This window comes from Delphinapterus leucas, chromosome 9, assembly GCF_059928025.1.
Source record: "Delphinapterus leucas isolate spDelLeu-1000000601 "Yukka" chromosome 9, BTC_Dleu_Yukka2, whole genome shotgun sequence".
Taxonomy (NCBI): Eukaryota; Metazoa; Chordata; class Mammalia; order Artiodactyla; family Monodontidae; genus Delphinapterus; species Delphinapterus leucas.
The window spans coordinates 103,486,524-103,507,332 of NC_143137.1; the positions used below are offsets into that span (position 1 = coordinate 103,486,524).

General features: G+C 45.7%; 1 protein-coding gene across 10 annotated transcripts in view; it reads left to right on the plus strand.

The window, feature by feature from the left end:
- GRB10 (growth factor receptor bound protein 10) overlaps positions 1-20,809 on the plus strand; it is a 197,208-nt gene that overhangs the window by 87,453 nt on the left and 88,946 nt on the right. For all 10 annotated transcript variants that reach the window (XM_089917928.1, XM_089917926.1, XM_089917925.1 and 7 more), the window contains one exon: positions 9,682-9,772. In XM_089917928.1, coding sequence (XP_089774054.1) covers positions 9,682-9,772 — 91 coding nt within the window. The remainder of the gene's footprint in view (positions 1-9,681; positions 9,773-20,809) is intronic.

Consider the following 20,809-nt stretch of genomic DNA (forward strand, 5'->3'; position numbering starts at 1 on the left):
TATTTTAAGTTGATAAGAACTTAAGTTTGATCCCATTCTAAATAAAGCTCAGCATTTTTTCTCTCCCACTCCACCACGTTTTATGTTTTTGATGTCATATTTTACATCTTTTTATCTTATTATCCCTTAACTAATTATTTATAAGTGCCTAATTTATATCTATACTATATAATTACCTTTCAGTGAGATTTATTATTATTTCATACGTTTTCTTGTCAACCCTTCCCCAGCTCTTGGTCATCAGTCAAACCTTTGTGCTTCTCTCAGAAGCCCATTGTATTTTTGATGTCTCCCAGTCATTGATTATGTACCACAACCTGTCAGTGTGTTTAAGGGGAGGATCTCAGCACCTCAGTACAGGCTGCTTGGAAGCCAGACCCTCAGGCATTAGCTTTCAAAAGTGTATAAATATATACAGTCGTGTGGGGCCCCAAAAGTAAGCCCCGTTGGACAGACTATCTCGTGGTGTCCCCTGGGTGGCCGTCACAAATATTGGGGCTCCATCTGCTCTCTGTGCAGTGCCGTAGGGTGCATCTTTGCACGAACCATCTCTCTGATCGCCAGAGTCTTGTGAATCCCAGGAATGCAGGCCCTCTGGCCTCCAGAGCCAGGTGACCAGGTGGCATCCCCTGGGAAGCAACTGCTGAAACCAGGGCACTAGACCTGGAAACAAGGGTACCTGTAGTATGTAAAGCTCCCCCCCAGGAGACGCTGGTGCTCTGGAGTGCAGCAGAGAGAGGTTGTGAAGATGGCACCGACCTCTGAGCTGGGCTCTCGGGCGGGTGAGTCCAAGCACGTGGGCCCTTCCAGATCACTGCAGTCCTGTGCATCTTGGGACATGAGCCCCTTTGTTTTTCAAAATTAGATGATTTTTCAGGCTTGCCTCTCAGGTGCAGACCCTACACATTGAGGTACTGATGTGGGGTTTGAAGCTTTGCTCCTCGGGAGAAGCTCCAGATTTCGAGTTTTCTCCCAGTTGTGGGTCACTGAGCCAGGGGTGGGGTTTATGGCCAGGTCGTGTCCCAGCCCCTCCCTCCTGCCTTGATATGGTTTCCTTCTTGTTTGTCTGACGTGCGGGCATCACTCAGCCAGCCGTAGGCTTTTTAGGAGCAGATTGTTCCCTGGGTAGCTGTAAGGTCAGTGTGTCCGTAGGAACAGGTGAGTTCAGGATCTTCCTATGTCACCATCTTGAACTGGAATCTTCACACCCATTTTTAATAAAAATTAGTGATTGTCTGTGGCTCAGGGGAGGGTGACTATGAAATCTGGATCACACCTCCCCACCTGTATGTGTTTGAAAGTTCTACAGTAAGACATACATGCCGTGGACAGAAGCGGACTTTGGGCCATTTAGTTGCCTATTCTTCACTAGGACAGCCGTCTCATAGCTTAGTGGATTTCCATTTTGATTTGTTCTACAGCTTTAACTGAACCTTGTGTGAAATGATAGAAGCCATGACACTTGCATTTCCCATGTTGATTTTCAGAAGCGTTGGCCTGTTGTGCCTTAGCTGGGGGTCAGCAGTTTCTCCAGGCAGCAAGGTCAGGGGGCAGAAGGGCTACCTGGTGGGAAAGACCTGGGGGAGGCCCAAGAGCTGCCGGGAGCTGGAGCAGGGATCCCTTGTCATTACGTCTTTTCCCTGCTCAGCAGAGGGCCAGCTGTCGGTAGGGCTGTGGGTGGCTGGGAGCCACTCTGGCTTTGTCTTAGCCGCCGCCTCGGGCTGCTGTCCTGGGACTGCCCGTTCCCCTACACCATTCTCGTGCACTGTTGGCTGGTTGGCTGGTTGGTTTTGGGTCCTCTAGTGTTTACGTTTATTCACGTTAGATTTCTGCTTGTAGATTCTGATTGAGCATTCTCGCTTGTCGAGTACATTTCAGTTCCTCTCGTTCTGTTTTCTGTGGTGTTGATCTTTGTTCAACTTAGCAGGGTAACTAAGGGCACCTACTGTGTCTTTATTCAGGTCCCTGAGAGATTGTATACAGGCAGGTGTGAGGACAAATCCCTGGGACGCCCACTAGAGAGAGATCTTGTTTACGGACTTCTTGTCCCTGTTGCTTACTGACCATCACTGAACACCTGGTAGCTTTAGTCACTCAACAGACCCTTTGTTTACATCATTTTAATTTAATCATCCCAACCGACCTGTGAGGTCCCCATTCTTCCCCAAGGAAGCACAGAGATGCAGGAAGTTGCCCAATGTCACAGGACTAACCAGCAGGTTGGAAACTGGGATTTGATCCCAGAGTCTGGCCTTACCTGTTCATTCCCATTTGTTACCCAGCAGATGCTGTGCTGACTGTTACACCCCGGTCTCACCAAATTCTCATAGCTGCTCTCCGAGGCATATGTGACCCCAGAACTGCTCACCTGCCCAGTGAACATTTCTGGTCCCTGGAGCAGTGTTCTTCTTGAGCATCTTGTACTGTTCCACAGCAGCTTAGGCCAGGGTTTATTAGACGTGAGTGCCAGCTGACAGTTGGCCTCTTGCCTGTTCTGCACCCAGGCTGCATTGTCAAGGTCTTTGCTGAAGCACAGGTCGTTCTGCTGGCCTCCAGCAGGGGGTTGTGTGTCCCAGGACAGCGTTCCGAGGCCTTGCTTCCATCCTGGGGCCTCCACCTTCACCGCCTCCCTGAGAAGCAGTCGGCGGTGAGGCTGGGGTCGGGCTGGGGGTGGGAGGAGGGGACAGAGTGGTCGGTGCTCTAGGGGAGGAGGGGTGCACCCTCCTTACTTCTCACTTTAATTGAAGCAGGGCAGCGGGGTGAGGGGTAAGTGACCACGGTCCTGTGGGCTGTCACAGAAAGCTCCAGAAGGGGGTGCCTTTTGGGCTGGACCTGGGGGTTAAGCAGATGGTGTGTATGGAGGGCAGAGAATATTCCAGACAGTGAGGACTCCACAAAGAGCAGGAGGGGGAGGCACACGACTGTGGCCCCTGGAATGTTCCAGTGAGTGAATCACCTAAGGTAAGGAGCTCAGACTCCAGCTCAGACTCAGGACTGAACAGGGCCCTGGAGTCTGCATTTCTCACTTGTTTCTCCAGGTGAGACTAGCGTGATGCTCTGGGAATGACAGGGAGGGGCCCAAGCCCTGTCGCCAGGCCCTGTGGAGTCCTGACCCCAGCTTGAGGCACTTTTTAGGTGTAATCTTTAAACCTGCAGGTTTCCCCCCGCAGCCCCTCCATGGGCAGAGGCCTCAGCAGTGGGCAGTGGGCGCTCCCGGGCGGCGAGGAGGACAGGTCCAGGGTGGGACTGGAGGGTCCAGAGGAGCTGGCCAGGTTGGTGCCCCAGCCTGGAGCCAGCAAGAGGCCCGAAGGAGCAAGCCTGGGGGCGTTCATGTGACCCCAGAAGTGGGGCTCACTAAGGAACTTTCTAGAGGAATCGCACGGCCGTGCTGGAGAATCAGTCCATGTCTGGCCTCTCCTGCCTGCCCCTTCGCACCCTGTGGCTCACCCCCTACCAGCTCCCAGGGCTCAGCGAGGCTTGGACGAGATCACTTAGCACGAGGTCATCCTGCAGGAGGAAGGTGTCTAGGCCTTGCTTGCTTCCGACTTTGGAAAATGCTTCTAAAGCACATGGGTTTGGGGATCCAGCACTAAATGGTGAAGTGACCCATGCAGCTTTAATGAAGGGGCTCCCAGCCGCCCACCTCTCCGAGGGGTAAACAGCACTATGACCAAGGACTGCCTCAGAGAAGCATCGTCGGCTAGTGGCCACCTTCAGAGAAGAACCCGCGCCTTCCTCTGCAGGCCATGGGCCTCATGCAGACAAGGAGGCTGTGTAGTGCTGGCCCTGGGCCCCGGCCTGGCCACTCTGAGCCCCTCACCAAGAGGGAGGCCCACCAACCTGGGACGGGAGAACCCCCCCAGACAGACCAAACTAGTCCTGGAGGAGACCAGGCCAGCCCAGCGAGAAGACTTTACCCTGGTCCCAGTTTGTGTAATTGTGCACTTCTCTGCCCTTGACCTTCCAGCACTGGGGGGAGTTTCTGTTCTATGCCACGGTGGGCCTTCGTGCTCTGGCTTTGGTTTACAAACACCATCAGTTTCCATACTATTTCATTTCTCTTGGCTTTGCAACATAATAGAATTCTTGTCCGAAGCTTCTATATGCTGACTTCTGCTCTTTCGATCTGGGAGTTTTATATATGAACAAATGAGGCAATTGTCGAGATTTTGTTCTTACTGCTGTAATTTGTCAGGCAAGCCTGTCAGATTTCAAATGGTACTTTAGGTGTAGAGTTGCCAGATAAACTAGAACCTGCCAAGTTAAATTCAGATAAACCACAACATTTTTTTAGGATAAGCCCCATGCAATATTTGGGACATACACCAGAAAAACTATTAGTTGTTTGTCTGAAATTCAAGTTTCACTGAACGTTCTGTATTTTTAGTTGCTAAATCTGGTCACGCTGTTTAGACAAGTTTGCCTTAAATTAGGTTAGAAGGTTACTTGTTTTCTGAACAGAGGTCTCGGTGGGGTCTGCTGTGCACATCACTGAAAAGAGGTGTTCTCAGGAGGGCAGCGTGTTGCTGGGTGACTGGCTCTCAGAATGGCAGGTGCACGGGAAACACCGAGGTGTTTGTCTACCTGTCAGGCCACGCCCAGCCCCAGAAACGCCTTGAGCAGGGCCTCGGGTCAGCTGGACCCCCAAACCCTTTGAAATATGTGGGGTATCACAGCTTCTTGGTTTATACTTTCGATGCTTGTGTGGTCTGATTTCAGTCAGATGGTCCACTCCCAACATTCGTGTTAGTAATGGGTAGTAATTACTTAAATATAAGGAAATATTCCAGATGGAAGTTTAAATAATCCAAGCAGACTTCTGTTACCAAACGCAAGTCCATGTGCCTGACGCACAGTGGGGCCAAACTATACTGAAGTATTGGAGTTTGGAGCAGAGAAAGGTTTATTGCAGGGCCATGCAAGGAGGTGGGTGGCTTATGCCCCATAAAACCCCGAACTACCCCGAAGGGTTTCAGCAAAGCATTTGTAAAGGCCAGGTGAGGGAGGGGCATGGTTGGTTGCTGCAGGCTTCTTGGTGTCACAGTCCTTTGCTCTTGCAGCTGTCCACGTGTGTCAGTTCACAATGTCCCTGTAAACCTTCAGCAAGAGGAACGTCACTCTGTGTTCTGCAACACTTTATTTCTGTATGAATGGAAAGGTGTTATATCCTTAAGGGTCAGAGCCTTGAGAATGGGCTCTCCTGTATATTTAACTCGAAGCAAAAGCGATAGAGGACAAAGGTTAAAGTAAAAGAAACAGATCCAGTATGGAGTCAGGTTTGTTCTTCCCCATGACACTTTGACACTGCTTGTTTAGAAGAAAGTGGCTGAGGAGCTCATGTAGAAGCAGCAAAGGGGGGACACATGCTGCTGATAAACGTGTCCAGCAGCAGTGAGCATGGGAACCTGGGAGCTAGCCCAGGAAGGAGCAGGTCTGTGGCACCAACGAGGACCACAGACCCCTGTGTGCGTGGATTGTAACGTGGGATGTGAAAGTGACCTTCCAGACCAGGCACGAGGGAAGATTGGGTGATAAATGGGCCTGTGTGGACTGGTCAGTTTTTGGCCTCACCTCTTCCTGCCCTCCAAAATAGATGGCAGAGGGATGAAAGAGAATGCACCCAGTCGGGGAAGAAACCAGGACAACACGTAAATGGATGCTTCAAGTGTAAAACAATGAGCCCCAAAGAAAAGTTCAATAAACTTGACTGCATTGACTTAAACTCTGAGAATCAAGAAATGGAATTAAATCTCAGACAAGGTGGGAAAAGTATTTGCTACAAAGAGGACCAGACTTTGTTTCTTAGCACATAAAGAACTCATCCTGGGAGATTAAGAGACAGACCGACATATCTGGGGAGTCCAGGGCCTCAGGGCTGGTGCCCTCCCAGCCGTCCTGCAGGCGGTGTGCGGCCCATTCGACAGATTTTGCCAACTGACTCGGCGAGTCCAGAGCTGGTCCCAAACCCTCAGCCGGGTGATGGGGGGCTGAGGTTCCTTCACAGAGGCTCGATTGGGAGCCCTTGCACTGGTCCGGCTGGCCTGTCAAAAAAAGGGTAGTCCAAAAGGAGAAACACAAAGGCCTGATGAGCATGTGAAAAAAATGTCCAACTTCAGGATTTAAGACCTGCTTGTGAAAACCACAGGATTAGGCCACTGCCTGCCTCTGGGACTGACTGGCAAGATAAAAATTCCAAAACAGTCACCATCACAGTGTTAGCTGCCTGGGATGTCGGGAAGTGGGCAGGTCTCTGTTTCAGGTGGAGGGGTAAGCTGAGTGAACGAGAGCTTGACAGTGTGTGTCTAGACTCAAAAAAAAAGCACCTAACTTTCGACCTAGGCCTTCTACCTCTGGGGATCCTAAGCGAATAATCAGAAATGTGGACAGGGTTTATGCACAGAGGTATTTGCTTGATTGTATTTATGTTTATCTGAAATTTGCAAATGGCTGAAAGTGTTTCTGAGACTAGTTTAGAATCTGAATAAATGATATTCACCAAGGTTTTAAAATAACCTCTTGTGATGTAAATTGGGGAAAAAACACAAAATTGTCTATACCATGTGATTTTCGCAGTGTCCAGCTATGCATAGTAAAGGTGCAAAGTCCAGGAGAATGCTACCTTACCCCACTGTCATGGGATTTAGGCTAATTTTTGTGTCTGTATTTGCAAAAATTTATATGGGTGGTTTTAAGATTTGGAAAAGAAGGAAAAAATATTTCTCTCAGATGGTAAAGAGCCGATTGGATGGAGAGACACTGGGCTGTGGAGGTGCTGAAAATAGGTGGGGTGACCCCGGACGGGGAGACTGCTGAATCTCTTAGGCTGGCGGGACCACCCTGTACTCTAACCTTGACAGCCCAGCTCCACCTTCAGCACCTTGTGGGCGGGGGAGGGGGGCAGTCTTAGTGGCATCACTCTTGCTTCCCAGACACCATGTTCTCCAAACTAATCCCTCTCCTCTCTCCCAGTCAAAACCTTACTTTCTTAACAAACTCTACGTTCGCCAGTTGGGTCTTAATGAAAGAAATCGTGTTACACAGCTACTTAATGGGGTATGCTAGAATTATGAAAGGGCTGATGGGGAATGTTTGTTGCCATGGAAAATTTCAGAAAGCTACGTTAAAATATAACAGTAGGTGTCATGACTGTGATTCCATTTTTTATCAGAATCATTTGTAACCCCCATGTGATTCAAACATAACATATACGCTATCCATAAAAAATTCAAACATTGCATCTGTACGCACACTCTGTGTGTGCTTTTTTTTTTCCTTTGGAAGAACTGCCCAGAAACTGCTGATAGGATAACATCCTTGGGTGAGAGAAGAGAGGTTCATGTTCACTTTTGTCTTTATACTTTTCTTTAGCATCTAGATTTTCCTAACTAGCAAGCATTATGTCTGTGATTAAAAAAGCCAAAAGAGAGCTATTCCTTTTGACGGGGGAGAGCAGAGAGAGAGAAGCGCGTGAAAACCTCTCCCTTACCAGAGGTCTTTGTTCAGCTTTCCCAGGTTTTCTGGAGGAAGGTGTGAAGGCGGCTGTGCTCCCCGGGTAGCAAGCATCTTCGCTCCCTTCTGGACTCTCTCCGTGCTGCTCCCCACTCTGCCCTCCCTCTCTTGGGAGTGGCCCCAGCGGAGTGTGGACCAGACCCACACCTGTGGACACACAGTGGGGTTATCACCCATCCTCTCCTACCCCCGGGCAGGCCAAGGCTCTGGATGCAGAAGCCACTGGCCAGGGGATGGGGGGAGCATTCAGGCCATAAAGTGTCTTGTCAGAATAATGTGCTTTTTTGGAGTTTCTTGTGTGAGCAGCTTGGGCTGGAAGGCACTTGGGTTCTGGGGCCCAGCTGCCTGGGGTCCAGTCCCAGGGCTGCCCCTAACCACGGGGTGATAGCGGGTGGACGCTCCTTCCATGCCTCAGCTTCCTCATCTATGAAATGGGAGTTCGGCTGGCAGCATAAGCTCCACGCCATGCCGGCACCCAGGGGGTGGGGGAGGGGGACTTTCCATGTGCGGAACTTTGTGGTACCAGGATGCTGAAGGTAGCTACTTGTACTTGTGTCAATTTTTATTAATATTAATAGATTTTCCATGTAGGTCTTATACTTTCTGACACAGTTCTAAAACCTTTCCAATTACAGAGGCAATGTATGTGCATTTATAAAAATTATGAAAGCTTCTTAAATCTACCAGAGAAGTCTGTCATCTCTCCACCCCAAGTTAATCACTGCTAATACTTTATTTTAAGCATGTAAATATTGTACAGGCCCATTTTCTTTGTCCATGTTTTAATGTATCTTTCATTGGCTTGATTATAATCCCATGAAGATGTTTTTCTGGAGTTGTGGGCTTTTTTTTTTTTTTTTTTTGCGGTACGCGGGCCTCTCACTGTTGTGGCCTCTCCCGTTGCGGAGCACAGGCTCCGGATGCACAGGCTCAGCGGCCATGGCTCACGGGCCCAGCCGCTCCGCGGCATGTGGGATCTTCCCGGACCAGGGCACGAACCCGTGTCCCCTGCATCGGCAGGCGGACTCTCAACCAATGTGCCACCAGGGAAGCCCTGGAGTTGTGGGCTTGATTTTAATGTTGCTGTTTTAACTTTTACTGAAAATTTTTCTCTTCACCTGAGGTCTAAAAAATGCCACTGAATATACACACTACTATGTATAATATAGATAACCAACAAAGATCTACTGTATAGCACAGGGAGCTCTACTCAGTATTCTGTAAAAACCTACAAGGGGAAAGAATCTGAAAAATAATGAATGTATGTGTATATATATATATATATATATATATATATATATATATATATATACTGAATCACTGTGCTGTACACCTGAAACTAACACAATATTGTAAATCAACTAGACTCCAATAAAATTAGAAAAAAGAAAGAGAGGAAAAAATACTGAAATAGAAACAAAATACAATAGAGAGGGTCAAAAAAGCTAAAAGATTATTCTCTGAAAATATCAATAAAATGTATTTCCCACTAATCAGTGAAACAAATCAAGAAAGATCCCACCAACAACCAGTAACAGGAAAATTATAGTGACATCTCTTCAGATAGTAAAATAAAATCAGAGGATGTTATGAATAATATGCCAATAAATTTGGAATTTTAGATTAGACAAGCGCCTATAAAAATATAATTTATTAAAACTGATGTAGGAAAAAATTTTAATCTGAATAAATCTATACTGTTAGGAAAATTTCTTTTTGCAGTGCCACTGAGCTCTGGATGCTCTGTGGAGGGTCTAATTATAAAACAGTCGCTGGGCCTTTCCGTACCAGGTAACAGACCACCTAGGGCTTGATCACCAGTAATTGTTACAGAAGATGCCTGTACTCCATGGAATGCTAATTCTTTACATTCATGGCTTAAACCCTGCAGTTGACAGTAATTCTTTTTGAATTGCTATTCAGGGAAAGCAATTTAAGCCAAAAACAAGGAGTAACTTTTTCTTCCAACTCCCTAGCCAGCAGGCTATCCCTTTTTATGATTAACTTTCCTTTTACTGCGTATTTTAAACAACTGTCGTTCAAAACTAAAAAAGTAAATAAATCGAAAAAGTAAGAAATGGGGGAAGAAAGAAAAGAAATGCTGGGGGTGGTGGATGTGACCCCTGTGAAGTGCTTCTTTTGACCAGAGTCTTTCCGCACCTGTCTCTCCAGGACCAGGTGGAACAGACATCTCCTCGCCGTCCTGGCAATCTGGCAGGACCCGGCTTCCCAGCGCCGCCTGACCGGCTGGCGAATCACCAAGGTAAGGACGGAGTCACAAAAGCGCCCTGACACAGATGCCCTGACTCTCACTACAGCTTTGTAGCGATGCTAGGCTTTGTATTCTAAGAAACTGTTCCTAGCTCTGATATAAGAAGATGCTGACCTTAGCTCTTCTTTTCCCCTTTAAGGAAAATAAACTCTATAAAAGAGAGAAATACTTGATTTTTGACATATTCCTATAGTTTCTTTCAATGAACCAACTTCAGTGAGCAAAACTTCCAAATAGATTTCATGTGAATTTTCCCAGGATTCAACTTCAAGCCAACCTTAGAGGCCCCTCCATGGTGGGACCCTCTTGATTTTGGCATTTTTATTTGCACTTAAGCTGGTTTTGTGTGTATGTACTCTTGGCAGTTCTCTACTTTCCTAAGATTCCTTCTGTTTCTTCTGGTTAAATGGTTACGAGGTCTGGTAACGTAGGTCTAATAAACCCAAGCTTTCACGCAGGGCAGGACTTAGGAAGATAATCGGTCTGATCATGAGATGGGACAGGAAGAGCACACATGGCTGGTGGTTGAGATTATTAGAGAGTTTAAGTATCAGAAATTGTAGGGTTTAGAGCTGGTAGGAATTAGAATAATCAGATTTTCTTAATTGCCTAAGGAGAAAGAGGATGAAATTTAGCAAAAATAAAGTCTGGGAGCTAGCCATGAAGTCAAAAGGATGTTTTCTCGAGCATTAGAAGATTTGTAAAAGCTGTCGGGATTTCCTGTGTCAAGCGTAATTTTAGGGTGCCCTTTTAGAAAACTCTCACACAAAGTGATGCGAGAGGAGTACCAGTTTGATCACATCGGCTTTGAAACTCAGAGAAATCTTAGCTTATTACATCTCACTGCTTACAATGAGTGACCTGGGGTCTGCGTGTCTCAGCAGCTGTGGCTGGGCCTGGGGGAGTGAGTGGACGTGGCTCCAGGCTGAACTCAGCTCCCCAGACAGTGCAGGCTTTTAAGCCATCATGACATTGACCACCTTTCCCTCCAGTCTTCAGTAATTCTGCACACACGGCACATAAAACAGGAAAATCAAAAGGACTCAGCCTGGCTCAGACACAGGACGGAGATGCCCCCAGAGCAGTGAGCAGTGCTGACACCCGTGCCCACCAGGCTGCAGGTACCAAAGCCACCACCGACGGCAGCGGTTCAGGTCGCAGGGACTAGTAGGGGCCAAGCTCCTGCAGCTCGCTGGGAGCTGGGGTGGGGCACGCCCCCTCCTGAAAGACCCTGGAAAACAGTGCATGTGGACCTACGGCCAGGCAGCTGGCACGGCCCCGCAGCACTGCAGCCTCCCTTGAGGAGGTCCCTGAGCGTCCCAATACCCCAGCACACGGGAGGGTGGGCAGGGGACGCAGAAGCCCAGCCCAGCCCAGGTACCACTGCACGCCGGTGTTCCCAGCACAGGAAGCAGTCTGCTACGAGGCAGCGCAGCTCCCAGGATCGAGAGATTGCCTCTTAAACGTGCAGATAAATGTGTTTGTAATGCCCTGGAGATGAAAGCAAGAATAACATCCACCAGAGAGGACAAGAAACTGTGAAACACAATGGGAAGAAATGAAGCAAGAACGGGGGGTGTGAGAGAGAGTCCCTGAGAAGCTTTGGAAATGAGATGAATAGCCATTGGCATTTCCAAAATGCTGGATTTGGTCTAAAGAGAATGGATGAGCTGGAGTCACCTCCCTGTAGCCCAGAGAGTCACGGGAAAACGTGGACGGGCCATTGGACGCGGTCATGTAGACGCGCATGAGGACAGGAGAGTGGAGGGAATGGGGGTGGGGTTTGAAGAGATGCTGGTCAAGAACGGGCCAGAAATGAGGAGGCAGAGCCCCCCCACCGCACTCAGAGAACTAAGAGGAAAGATGACGGTTCTTCCGCATCTAAAACCATTTAGCGTTATTCCAGAAAATGGAAGACAAGAGAAAATCCAAAGGGAAACAGATTTCACAACCCAGGAATGGCCATTGGATGGATGGCCGACTTGGGCCCAGGAGGAGCCAGAAGACAATGCAGGAGATTTTTAAGGTGTTGAGGGAAAAAGAACTGTCCATCTAAAATTTTATCCCAACATCTTGTGAAAGCAAAACAAAGCTTTCAGATGAAGGTTGAGACAGTTTATTACTGGCAGTCCTCACTAAAAGAATGATTACAAGCTGTACTTCCAGAAGAAGAAATGTGGATTGTGAGGAAGGCCTGGAAGCATGAAAACAGTAATGGGCCGAGAAAGAAATGCTGTGTCATAAGCTGAATTCTATGTGAATTGTTAAAACCAGGTTAAACTAAAACTTTGGTTAATTAGCCATTGGGAATGAGTGTTAAATGTGTGATGGAATCATAATAAGACCCTAGTTAGGATAAAAGGAATGTAAAATGACTTGAGACTACATTAGAAAAAAAGATAGTTTAAAATATTAGGTGCAACTAAACTATTGACTGTAATTACTCAAAGAATACGTGTATAATCTGTAGTTTGTAACCTAGCAGAAAAACATATAAGGGAATCTACAGTTTATAAAAACAGCCGACATCAAGCAGAAAAGGGCGAAAAGCCAGATGTGAACAAAAAAGGATGTCAAACAGAAAATATGAAATACGAGGATTATTATTTATATATAATTATAGTATATAATTATAGTATTATTTATATATAATTATAGTAGTGCTATTGTATTATTTATATATAATACTGTTAGGATATCTCTAATAGTATTAACAGGTTCAAATTAGTAGAAATACGTAGAACCCTGCACCCAACAGACAAGACACTTGATTCTTCTCTAAAATCTGTATAACTTTTTAAAAAGTTGACCATATATGGAAAGTTGAACTGAATTGTAAGCATTGTTTCATGCATGCCACGGTCTTTGACCCAGTGTGATTAAATCAGAAGTCAACAGAAAAAGTTCAAAACAAAACATGTAAACGTATTGTGGAAACGTTACAATACCTCCTTACTTCACTCATGGTTAGGAGATCACAATGACAATACCAGTCGTTTAGAACTCAATGAAAAAGGCGTGTACGGGCTTCCCTGGTGGCGCAGTGGTTGAGAGTCCGCCTGCTGATGCAGGGGACACGGGTTCGTGCCCCGGTCCGGGAAGATCGCACGTGCCGCAAAGCGGCTGGGCCCGTGAGCCATGGCCGCTGAGCCTGCGCGTCCAGAGCCTGTGCTCCGCAACGGGAGGGGCCGCAACAGTGAGAGGCCCATGTACCGCAAAAAAAAAAAAAAAAAAAAGTTAAGATCAGAAATCATTGAAATGATGAAGAAAATATCAATAGACAGAAACAGAACTAAAGCCAGTGTTTCCTAAAATCTACCAAAATCACAGAAGCTCGGGACGAAGAAGGACGTGCAAGAAAATCATATGTAGGCATGTCAGAGATAAAAAGTATCGTCAAACGAGAAAACCATGAACAGCTTTATGCCAATAAATGTGAACGTATGAGGGAAATGGATAATTAATGTACTGCAAAAATATACAGACAAAATTGCAACACCAAGTGCTGGGGAGACTGTGGAGCAACAGGAAGTCTAATCATTGCTGGTGGCGATACAAAGCGGTGCAGCCACTTTGGAAGACGGTTTGATAGTTTCTTGCAAAACTAGCCATCCTTTTACCATATGAGACAGCCATTCCTGTTCCTTGGTATTTGCTCAAGTGAGTTGAAAATTTATGTCCACCTGAAAACTTGCACACAGATATTTATAGTAGCTTCAGTCATAATTGCCAAAAGGTGGAAGGGACCAAGATGTCCTTCAGTAGGTGATGGGTAAATAAACTGTGGTGCAATATTATTCAGTGTTAGAGGGAAATGAGCTATCAAGCCATGACAAGACACAGAAAATCTTAAATGCATATTACGAAGTAAAAGAACCAGTTTGAAAAGGCTACATACTGTATGATTCCAACTATATGACATTCTGGAAAAGGGAAAACTATGGAGACAGAGGCAACAGTGGGGAAGGATGAAGAGGCAGAACAGAGAGGATTTTGGGGTAGTGAAAATACTATGTGTGATGTTAGAATGCTTGACATCACTGTGGATACATTTGTCCAAACGCATGGAATGTACCAGGGTTCACCAAAGGTGGACCCTAAAGTGCGCTGTGGACTTCGTGTGATTTTGATGTGTCAGTGTTGGTTCATCCTTGGTAAAAAAAAAAATGTACCATTCTAGTGAGTGATGGTGCTTTTGGGGCAGCTATGCATATGTAGGGAGTACAGGATAAATGGGAAACTCTGCATCCCCCTCTCAATTTTGTTGTATACCTAAAACTGCTCTAAAAAGGCGGCTTAAAAAAAAAAACAAAAACAAAAACCTGATTGCATCTGAAAGAAGAACTAGCTTAGAGATTACCTAAGAAAACCAAGAATGTTTCTTCTGTGCCATGTGAATTAAACATTATGTGACCTGATGGAAAATATAGCTCTGTGAGTACAGACAGCACTCAAAAGTTTTAGGTGGAGAATCCTGAAGGAATAAAGAAGAATAGTTGAAAGGGAGAAACAAAACATAGTTGACACTTGGAGAAATATCAAATTTTAATAAAGAACTCTGGCAGAGAGGAGTCAGAAAATAATACCACCTCCTCAGAGATGCTCAGGGAATTCTGCAAATGAGTGTCATGGAGCCTTCAAAAAACAAATAATTTCTCTTTTTATGCCAGTGGCTGGAGAGAGAGAGGAGAAGAGCTCTCCCACTCATTTTATAACGTTCTGTAGTTTTGTAAGAGACAGTCCAAGAAATCCAAGTACGGGCCTATTTCACATTTTAACATACAACCAAAAAGTCTGTGGAAAGCATTGAGGAATCACGTTTAACAGTTTATCTTGAATAAAACACAGAACAAACAAATGTTATGACCAAATTGGATTTATTATAATAATGCAAGGATGCTTTCCCATCATTAGACTGTGAACACATTTAACATGTGAAAAGACTAAAGGGTAGAAAATGGTCATTGTACCGGAGACAGAGTTATTTAATACAGTTCTCCACTCATATAATGCAAAACAAACAGTAACAACCAAACTCTTACTAAACCAGTACAGATCTTCCTTGACTTACATCCCTATAAACTGATTGCAATTTGATAATATCGTTAAGTCAAAAGTGCATTTAGTACACCTAACTCACTATAGCTTGGCCTTGCCCACCTTAAATGTTTTCAGAACAGTTTCATTAGCCTACAGTTGGGCAAAATCTAACACAAACCTATTTTACAATAAAATGTCGACTATCTCATGTAATTTATTGAATGCTGTACTGAAGTGGCAGGCAGAATGGTTGTCTGGGTCCAGACTGGTTGCAAGTGTATCAGTGGTTTGCCCTCATGAGCTGGGCTGCTTGGGCCCTGAGGCTCCCTGCCCAGCGTCACGAGAGAGGATCGGACAGCATGTCGCTAACCCAGGAAATGATTAAAATGCAAAATTCGAAGTACGATTTCTACTGAATGCGAATCACGTTCTCACCATGTTAAAGTCAAAAAATCCTAAGTGGAAGTACCATTAAGTCAGGGACTGTCTGTAGTAAAAAGAAACCTCTGTAACCTGTTTAAAGTCTGTTTGCTGAAGATATACAGCATCCAGCATCCATGGTGGAGAAATATTAGAGTCACGTCCGTGAAAGTCAGGAATGACACAGAAAGGCCTGCTGTCACAAGAGGTCTTCACCAGTGTCATAAAACAAACACAGAACCAGAAATGCAAACACCAAAAGGAAGAAATGGAATTGGTGCCTCTTTGCAAATGATATTATCTTACAGAAGAACCCGAACGAACTTTCTGGCCAACCCAATATTATCCAGATAGAAAATTCATTTAAAATAAATGAGTTCTGCAAGATGGTAGATAGGTGAGATCAACAGATAAAATGTAAAAATACCTTGTGCAACGGTAGAAAACAATCAGGAAGTGTAATGCAAATAGAAATCCCACTTACATAATTACAAAAATGATAAGGTATCTAGAAATAAATTCAACTAGATTGCTTGATGTTCTAAGATGTCTTTAAGGGACATAAAAAAGACCTATGTAAGTGGAGAGTTATCCCATGATCACAAATGAGAAGACTTAAATAGTGAAGATGTTACGTCTTCCCAAGTTTATCTTTAAATTGAATGCAGTTGCAAGCAAGTTTCGAAACGTTTGGTGTGACCTGATAGATGGTCCCTACCTCTAATATGGACATGTGAAAACTCCATAACAGCAAAGAGAAATTTGAAGATGAGCAAAGCATACGTCGGCAGGAAGGGGTGATTTGCACCATCAGGGAGCAAGGCTGCTTGTGAGGCATCACAGTTAGGAAAGCATGTTATTGATTCAAGGACGGACAAATAGACATCCCATAGAGACCCACACAGTTATGGAAACTCAGTACAGCACAGAGAAGTTGTGGTAGAGCCCTGAGGACAGGGGGCCCGTGACTCCTCCGGAGGTGGTGGGCATGGGGGATGGGGGGCAAACTGGGTCCCTACCATGTATGATCCACAGCCATCGATTCCAGGGGGCAAACTGGATCCCTACCATGTATGATCCACAGCCATCGATTCCGGGGGCAAACTGGATCCCTACCATGTATGATCCACAGCCATCGACTTCGGGGGCAAACTGGATCCCTACCATGTATGATCCACAGCCATCGATTTCGGGGGCAAACTGGATCCCTACCGTGTATGATCCACAGCCATCGATTTCAGGGGCAAACTGGATCCCTACCATATGTGATCCACAGCCATCGATTTCAGGGGGCAAACTGGATCCCTACCATATGTGATCCACAACCATCAGTTTCAGGTGAATGACTGACTGAAAGTGGAAAATAAAATGTTTTTTTATTTTGTCTAATAATAAGAATTAGTGATTTCAAGATCTGTGAGTCTGTTTTTGTTTTGTGAATAAGCTCACTTGTATCATTTTTTATTAGATTCCACATATAAGTGATATCATATGACATTTGTCTTTGTCTGACTTGTTTCACTTAGTATGATCATCTCTAGGTCCATCCATGTTGCTGCAAATGGCATGATTTCATCCTTTTTCATGGCTGAGTAATATTCCATTGTATATATGTACCACATCTTCTTTATCCATTCATCTGTCGATGGACATTTACACAGATCTTGAAATCAAACTTACGGTTACCAAAGGGGAAACGTGAGGGGAAGGGATAAATTAGGAGATTGGGGTTGACATATACACACTACTGCAGATAAAATAGATAACTAATAAGGAGCTACTGTATAGCACAGGGAACTCTACTCAATATTCTCTAATAACCTATATGGGAAAAGAATCTAAAAAAGAGTGGAAATATGTATGTGTATAACTGAATCACTGTGCTGTACACCAGAAACTAACACAACATTGTAAATCAACTACACTCCAATAAAAATTTAAACAAAAAAAGAATTAATGAGTAGTGAGCATCTTCATACACTCAGGCTGAGAAAAGACTTCCTAAGTAAGACTTAGCACAACCAGAAAGGAAAGATGTTCGAGTCCATAACACACAAATTGCTGTACAAACCTGACAGCATCTAAAACACTGAAAGGCATACTTTGGCCCGGGAAAAATATTTGCAGTGCGTATAACGTGCAAAGTATTAGTAGCCTCAGTTTACTGTAAAAAATCCTATACATGAGAGAAACAATCGCATAGAAAAACTGGCAAAAAGCAGGAGCAGGCAGTTTGCAGAAGAGGCAAGCATGCTGTGTTTGTATGTGATGCTGCACGGTCATTTCACATGGAAGCGTGGAAGTGGCTGGTCTGGGGCTGGAGGGAGCCTGTGCTCCCAGGTCTGTGACGCGGGGCAGAAAAGCGCAGGTCTCTCTCTCTCTTTCAAGTGCATCCAGGTGCCGCATGCTCAGCCTTCCTTTCGCACCCCTGCGGCCCCGCGTGTCCCTGTGCCTGTTTGTGTGTGGGGGCTGGGCTTTGCAGCGTCCAGGTGTGCAGCGCAGAGGCCGGTGCCCTCCTGGTGTGGTGGCTCTGCCCCCTCCCAAGCCGGGGTCTGCACAGCCTGCAGGAGCCTGCAGTCTGTCCTGCCCGGGGTGAAGGGGGCCCTCCTGCAGCCCTGAGCCGTCCCTCCTCTCCTTACCACCTCCGCGCCGGAAGTTCCTCCTCCTAACGAGACAGCTTGGGATACGGGACAGCACTTGACAGGGACAGAACGCTGTTCTTTCTTGCTTCCTTAATCTGCAAGGCATCCAGGGGCTCCAGCTCTAGGCCTTAGGTGTCTGTGAGGTGTTTGATCTGGTCCTTTGCGAGGGACCTGATGTTCAGAATAAAAGATCTGCCACGACTTTCTTGACCTGTTCCTTCTGTCTGGCAAAGAGGATTTAATGCCCTGGTTTCTGTTAGCTCGTTCCTAACCTAAGCAGCTTATTTTTGTGTGACGGTTGTTAAAAATGCTTCAGACATTTCCTAGCAGCAATCTGTGAAAGGGATGTGTCTTCTTTGGAAAGTGGGAGGTTTTGCAATAGCTGGAATTAATGACTTGATCGTATTTTAAAAATATATTTTTTTATGAGGGTAAAACATAGATACCCTAAAATTTACCATTTTAACCATTTTTAAGTGTGTTTCAGTAGCATTCAGTACATTCACAGTGTTGTGCAATTCTCACCACTATCTATTTGAAAAATGTTTTATCATCCCAAACAGAAACTCTGTACCCATTAAGCAAGAATTCCCCCAGCTCCTGGTAACCTTTCTTCTACTCTCTTCTGTCTCTGTGAGTTTGCCTTTTCTAGGTACCTCGTGTGCGTGGACTCGTACAATATTTGTCCTTTTGTGCCTGGCTTGGTTTACTCAGTATAGTGTTTCGAAGGTTCATCTTGGTTGTAGCATGTATGAGAGTTTCATTCTCTCGATAGCTGAATTGTATTTTGTTGTCTGTAGACTCTGTTTGTTTATCACTTCATCTGTCTGTCTACCCTAGGTCTCCCTTCACCTTTTGGCTGTTGTGACTAATGCTGCAGTGAACACGGGTGTGCAAATATCTGTTTGAGTCTCTGCTTTCAGTTCCTCTGGGCATATACTTAGGAGTGGAATTGCTTAATAGTATGGGAATTCTATGTTTAGCTTTTTCTTGACAATATTTTTTGAGATGTGAGGTTTCAGAGAATTGTGGTTTTGGAAGTTCGCCTCTTCTCATTTTAAACAACTTGGTCTGATCGTTATTCTTGCCCAGCACCGAAGCTGAGTGGTCCCGCCCTGTCCTGCTCCACTCAGCAGACCACAGCTGAGCAGAGATGCCCCGAGTAGCGGAGAGGTTTGAAATCCACGCAGGAAAGTCACTGCACACGAGCTGGGACTCTGTTCCCTTTGGAGACGGGGCCATGTGTGCACACAGCCAAGCCTCCTGACATGTGATCAAAGCATCGCCCACGATCCCTGGGGTTGTGAAGCCCAGAAAAGGAGTCAGTCCCCAGTTCAGAAGGAGACTCGGAAATCCAGCAACTCGGCTCCCTGAATCGAGGGATGCCTTCTGGGCTCTGGCCTCCCGTCGTCCTGTCACCCCGTCACAGATCTTCTCTGCTTTGGTTGCTTCACTTGGTTTTCTTTAGACCAAAAGTTTTGGTTGTTAGGGTGCAGTTTTAATGTGAGCAGCTGTATTTGGTGGAGCTCTTTTTTGCCCCTAGGAACCTATACGTAAAAGCTACCTTCTAAGTGTTCCTTTATGTATTGTATTTTTCCCCTTTCTCCTGAGATGATGCATGTCTTGAGGGCAGGAACCATGTCTTCCTCATCTCGAAGGTTCTGCTATAGTGCCTTGTCCATAGTTGGGTTTTATAGATATTTGTTTAATGGATTTCTGAACTCACATGCCATATATATACCTGTAGGTTCCAGAAAGGGCCTAAGATCCTGCCTCTACCTTCCGTGGGTTCGGATGATTCCAGGCAAGCAAAGACAAGACCAGTTAGCAGAGCCCTTCCCTTCTCATGGTGCCATTGATGAGGTGTCAGGAACATTTGGATGAGGGGGTGATACATGAGAGAGTGTAAGTCAGCCGAGAAGATGAGGTTGCTTTCTTTAAAATTATTTAAAAAAAATTTTTTTAATAGCCAGAGTAAAATAAAATGTATTATTATTATTATTTTTTTTTTTGCGGTACGCGGGCCTCTCACTGCTGTGGCCTCTCCCGTTGCGGAGCACAGGCTCCGGACGCACAGGCTCAGCGGCCATGGCTCACGGGCCCAGCCGCTCCACGGCACGTGGGATCTTCCCGGACCGGGGCACGAACCCGCGTCCCCTGCATCGGCAGGCGGACTCTCAACCACTGCGCCACCAGGGAAGCCCTGTATTCTTTAATTGAGGCATAGTTGATTTATAATGTTGTGTTCATGTAAGATGAGGTTGCTTTTGAACCGACCTTGCGTCCTGGTTCATGGATACCCTTTCATCCAGTTCACCCTTTACTGTATGATGGAGAACATCTCCAATGCTTTACTCACCACACACACACACAGACACACACACAGACACACACACACACACGTAACTTTTATTTTCTTACTATCATTTCCTTATAGTGAAACTAGCCTGTCTTCCAAAGATAATGTTCAGAAAGAAAAGCTCGACAAAATCCTGAATCATGAGTATCAGCCTCTGGATGGATGTTGATTCCAGCGCTGATGTAGTTTTGATTTCTTTTACCCCTTCCCCGTGCCTAAACACCTTTGACTGGGTTAAGATGCAAAAAAGCCCTTAAGGATGCTTCTGCAGCATCCTTTCAAGGTGACGATATTATAGCCCATCCAAGAGGTGTCGTGTCCTCTGTTTCTTCCATGTTTACCTGACTTCCCTGTTATAAAAATAGGTTCTTCACCTGTTAAGAACTTGTGTTTCATGTTTTAATTCACCAAATGCACTTACTTGTCCTGAGGTGGGCACTGTTATTACCCCATATTTACAGGGAAGGAAATTGAGGCACAGGCATTAGTCATAAAGTCACCCAGATCACACCCCAAAGGAGTGGCGGAGCTGGGCCCGAACCCAGCTGGGCGGGGGGTGGGGGGGGT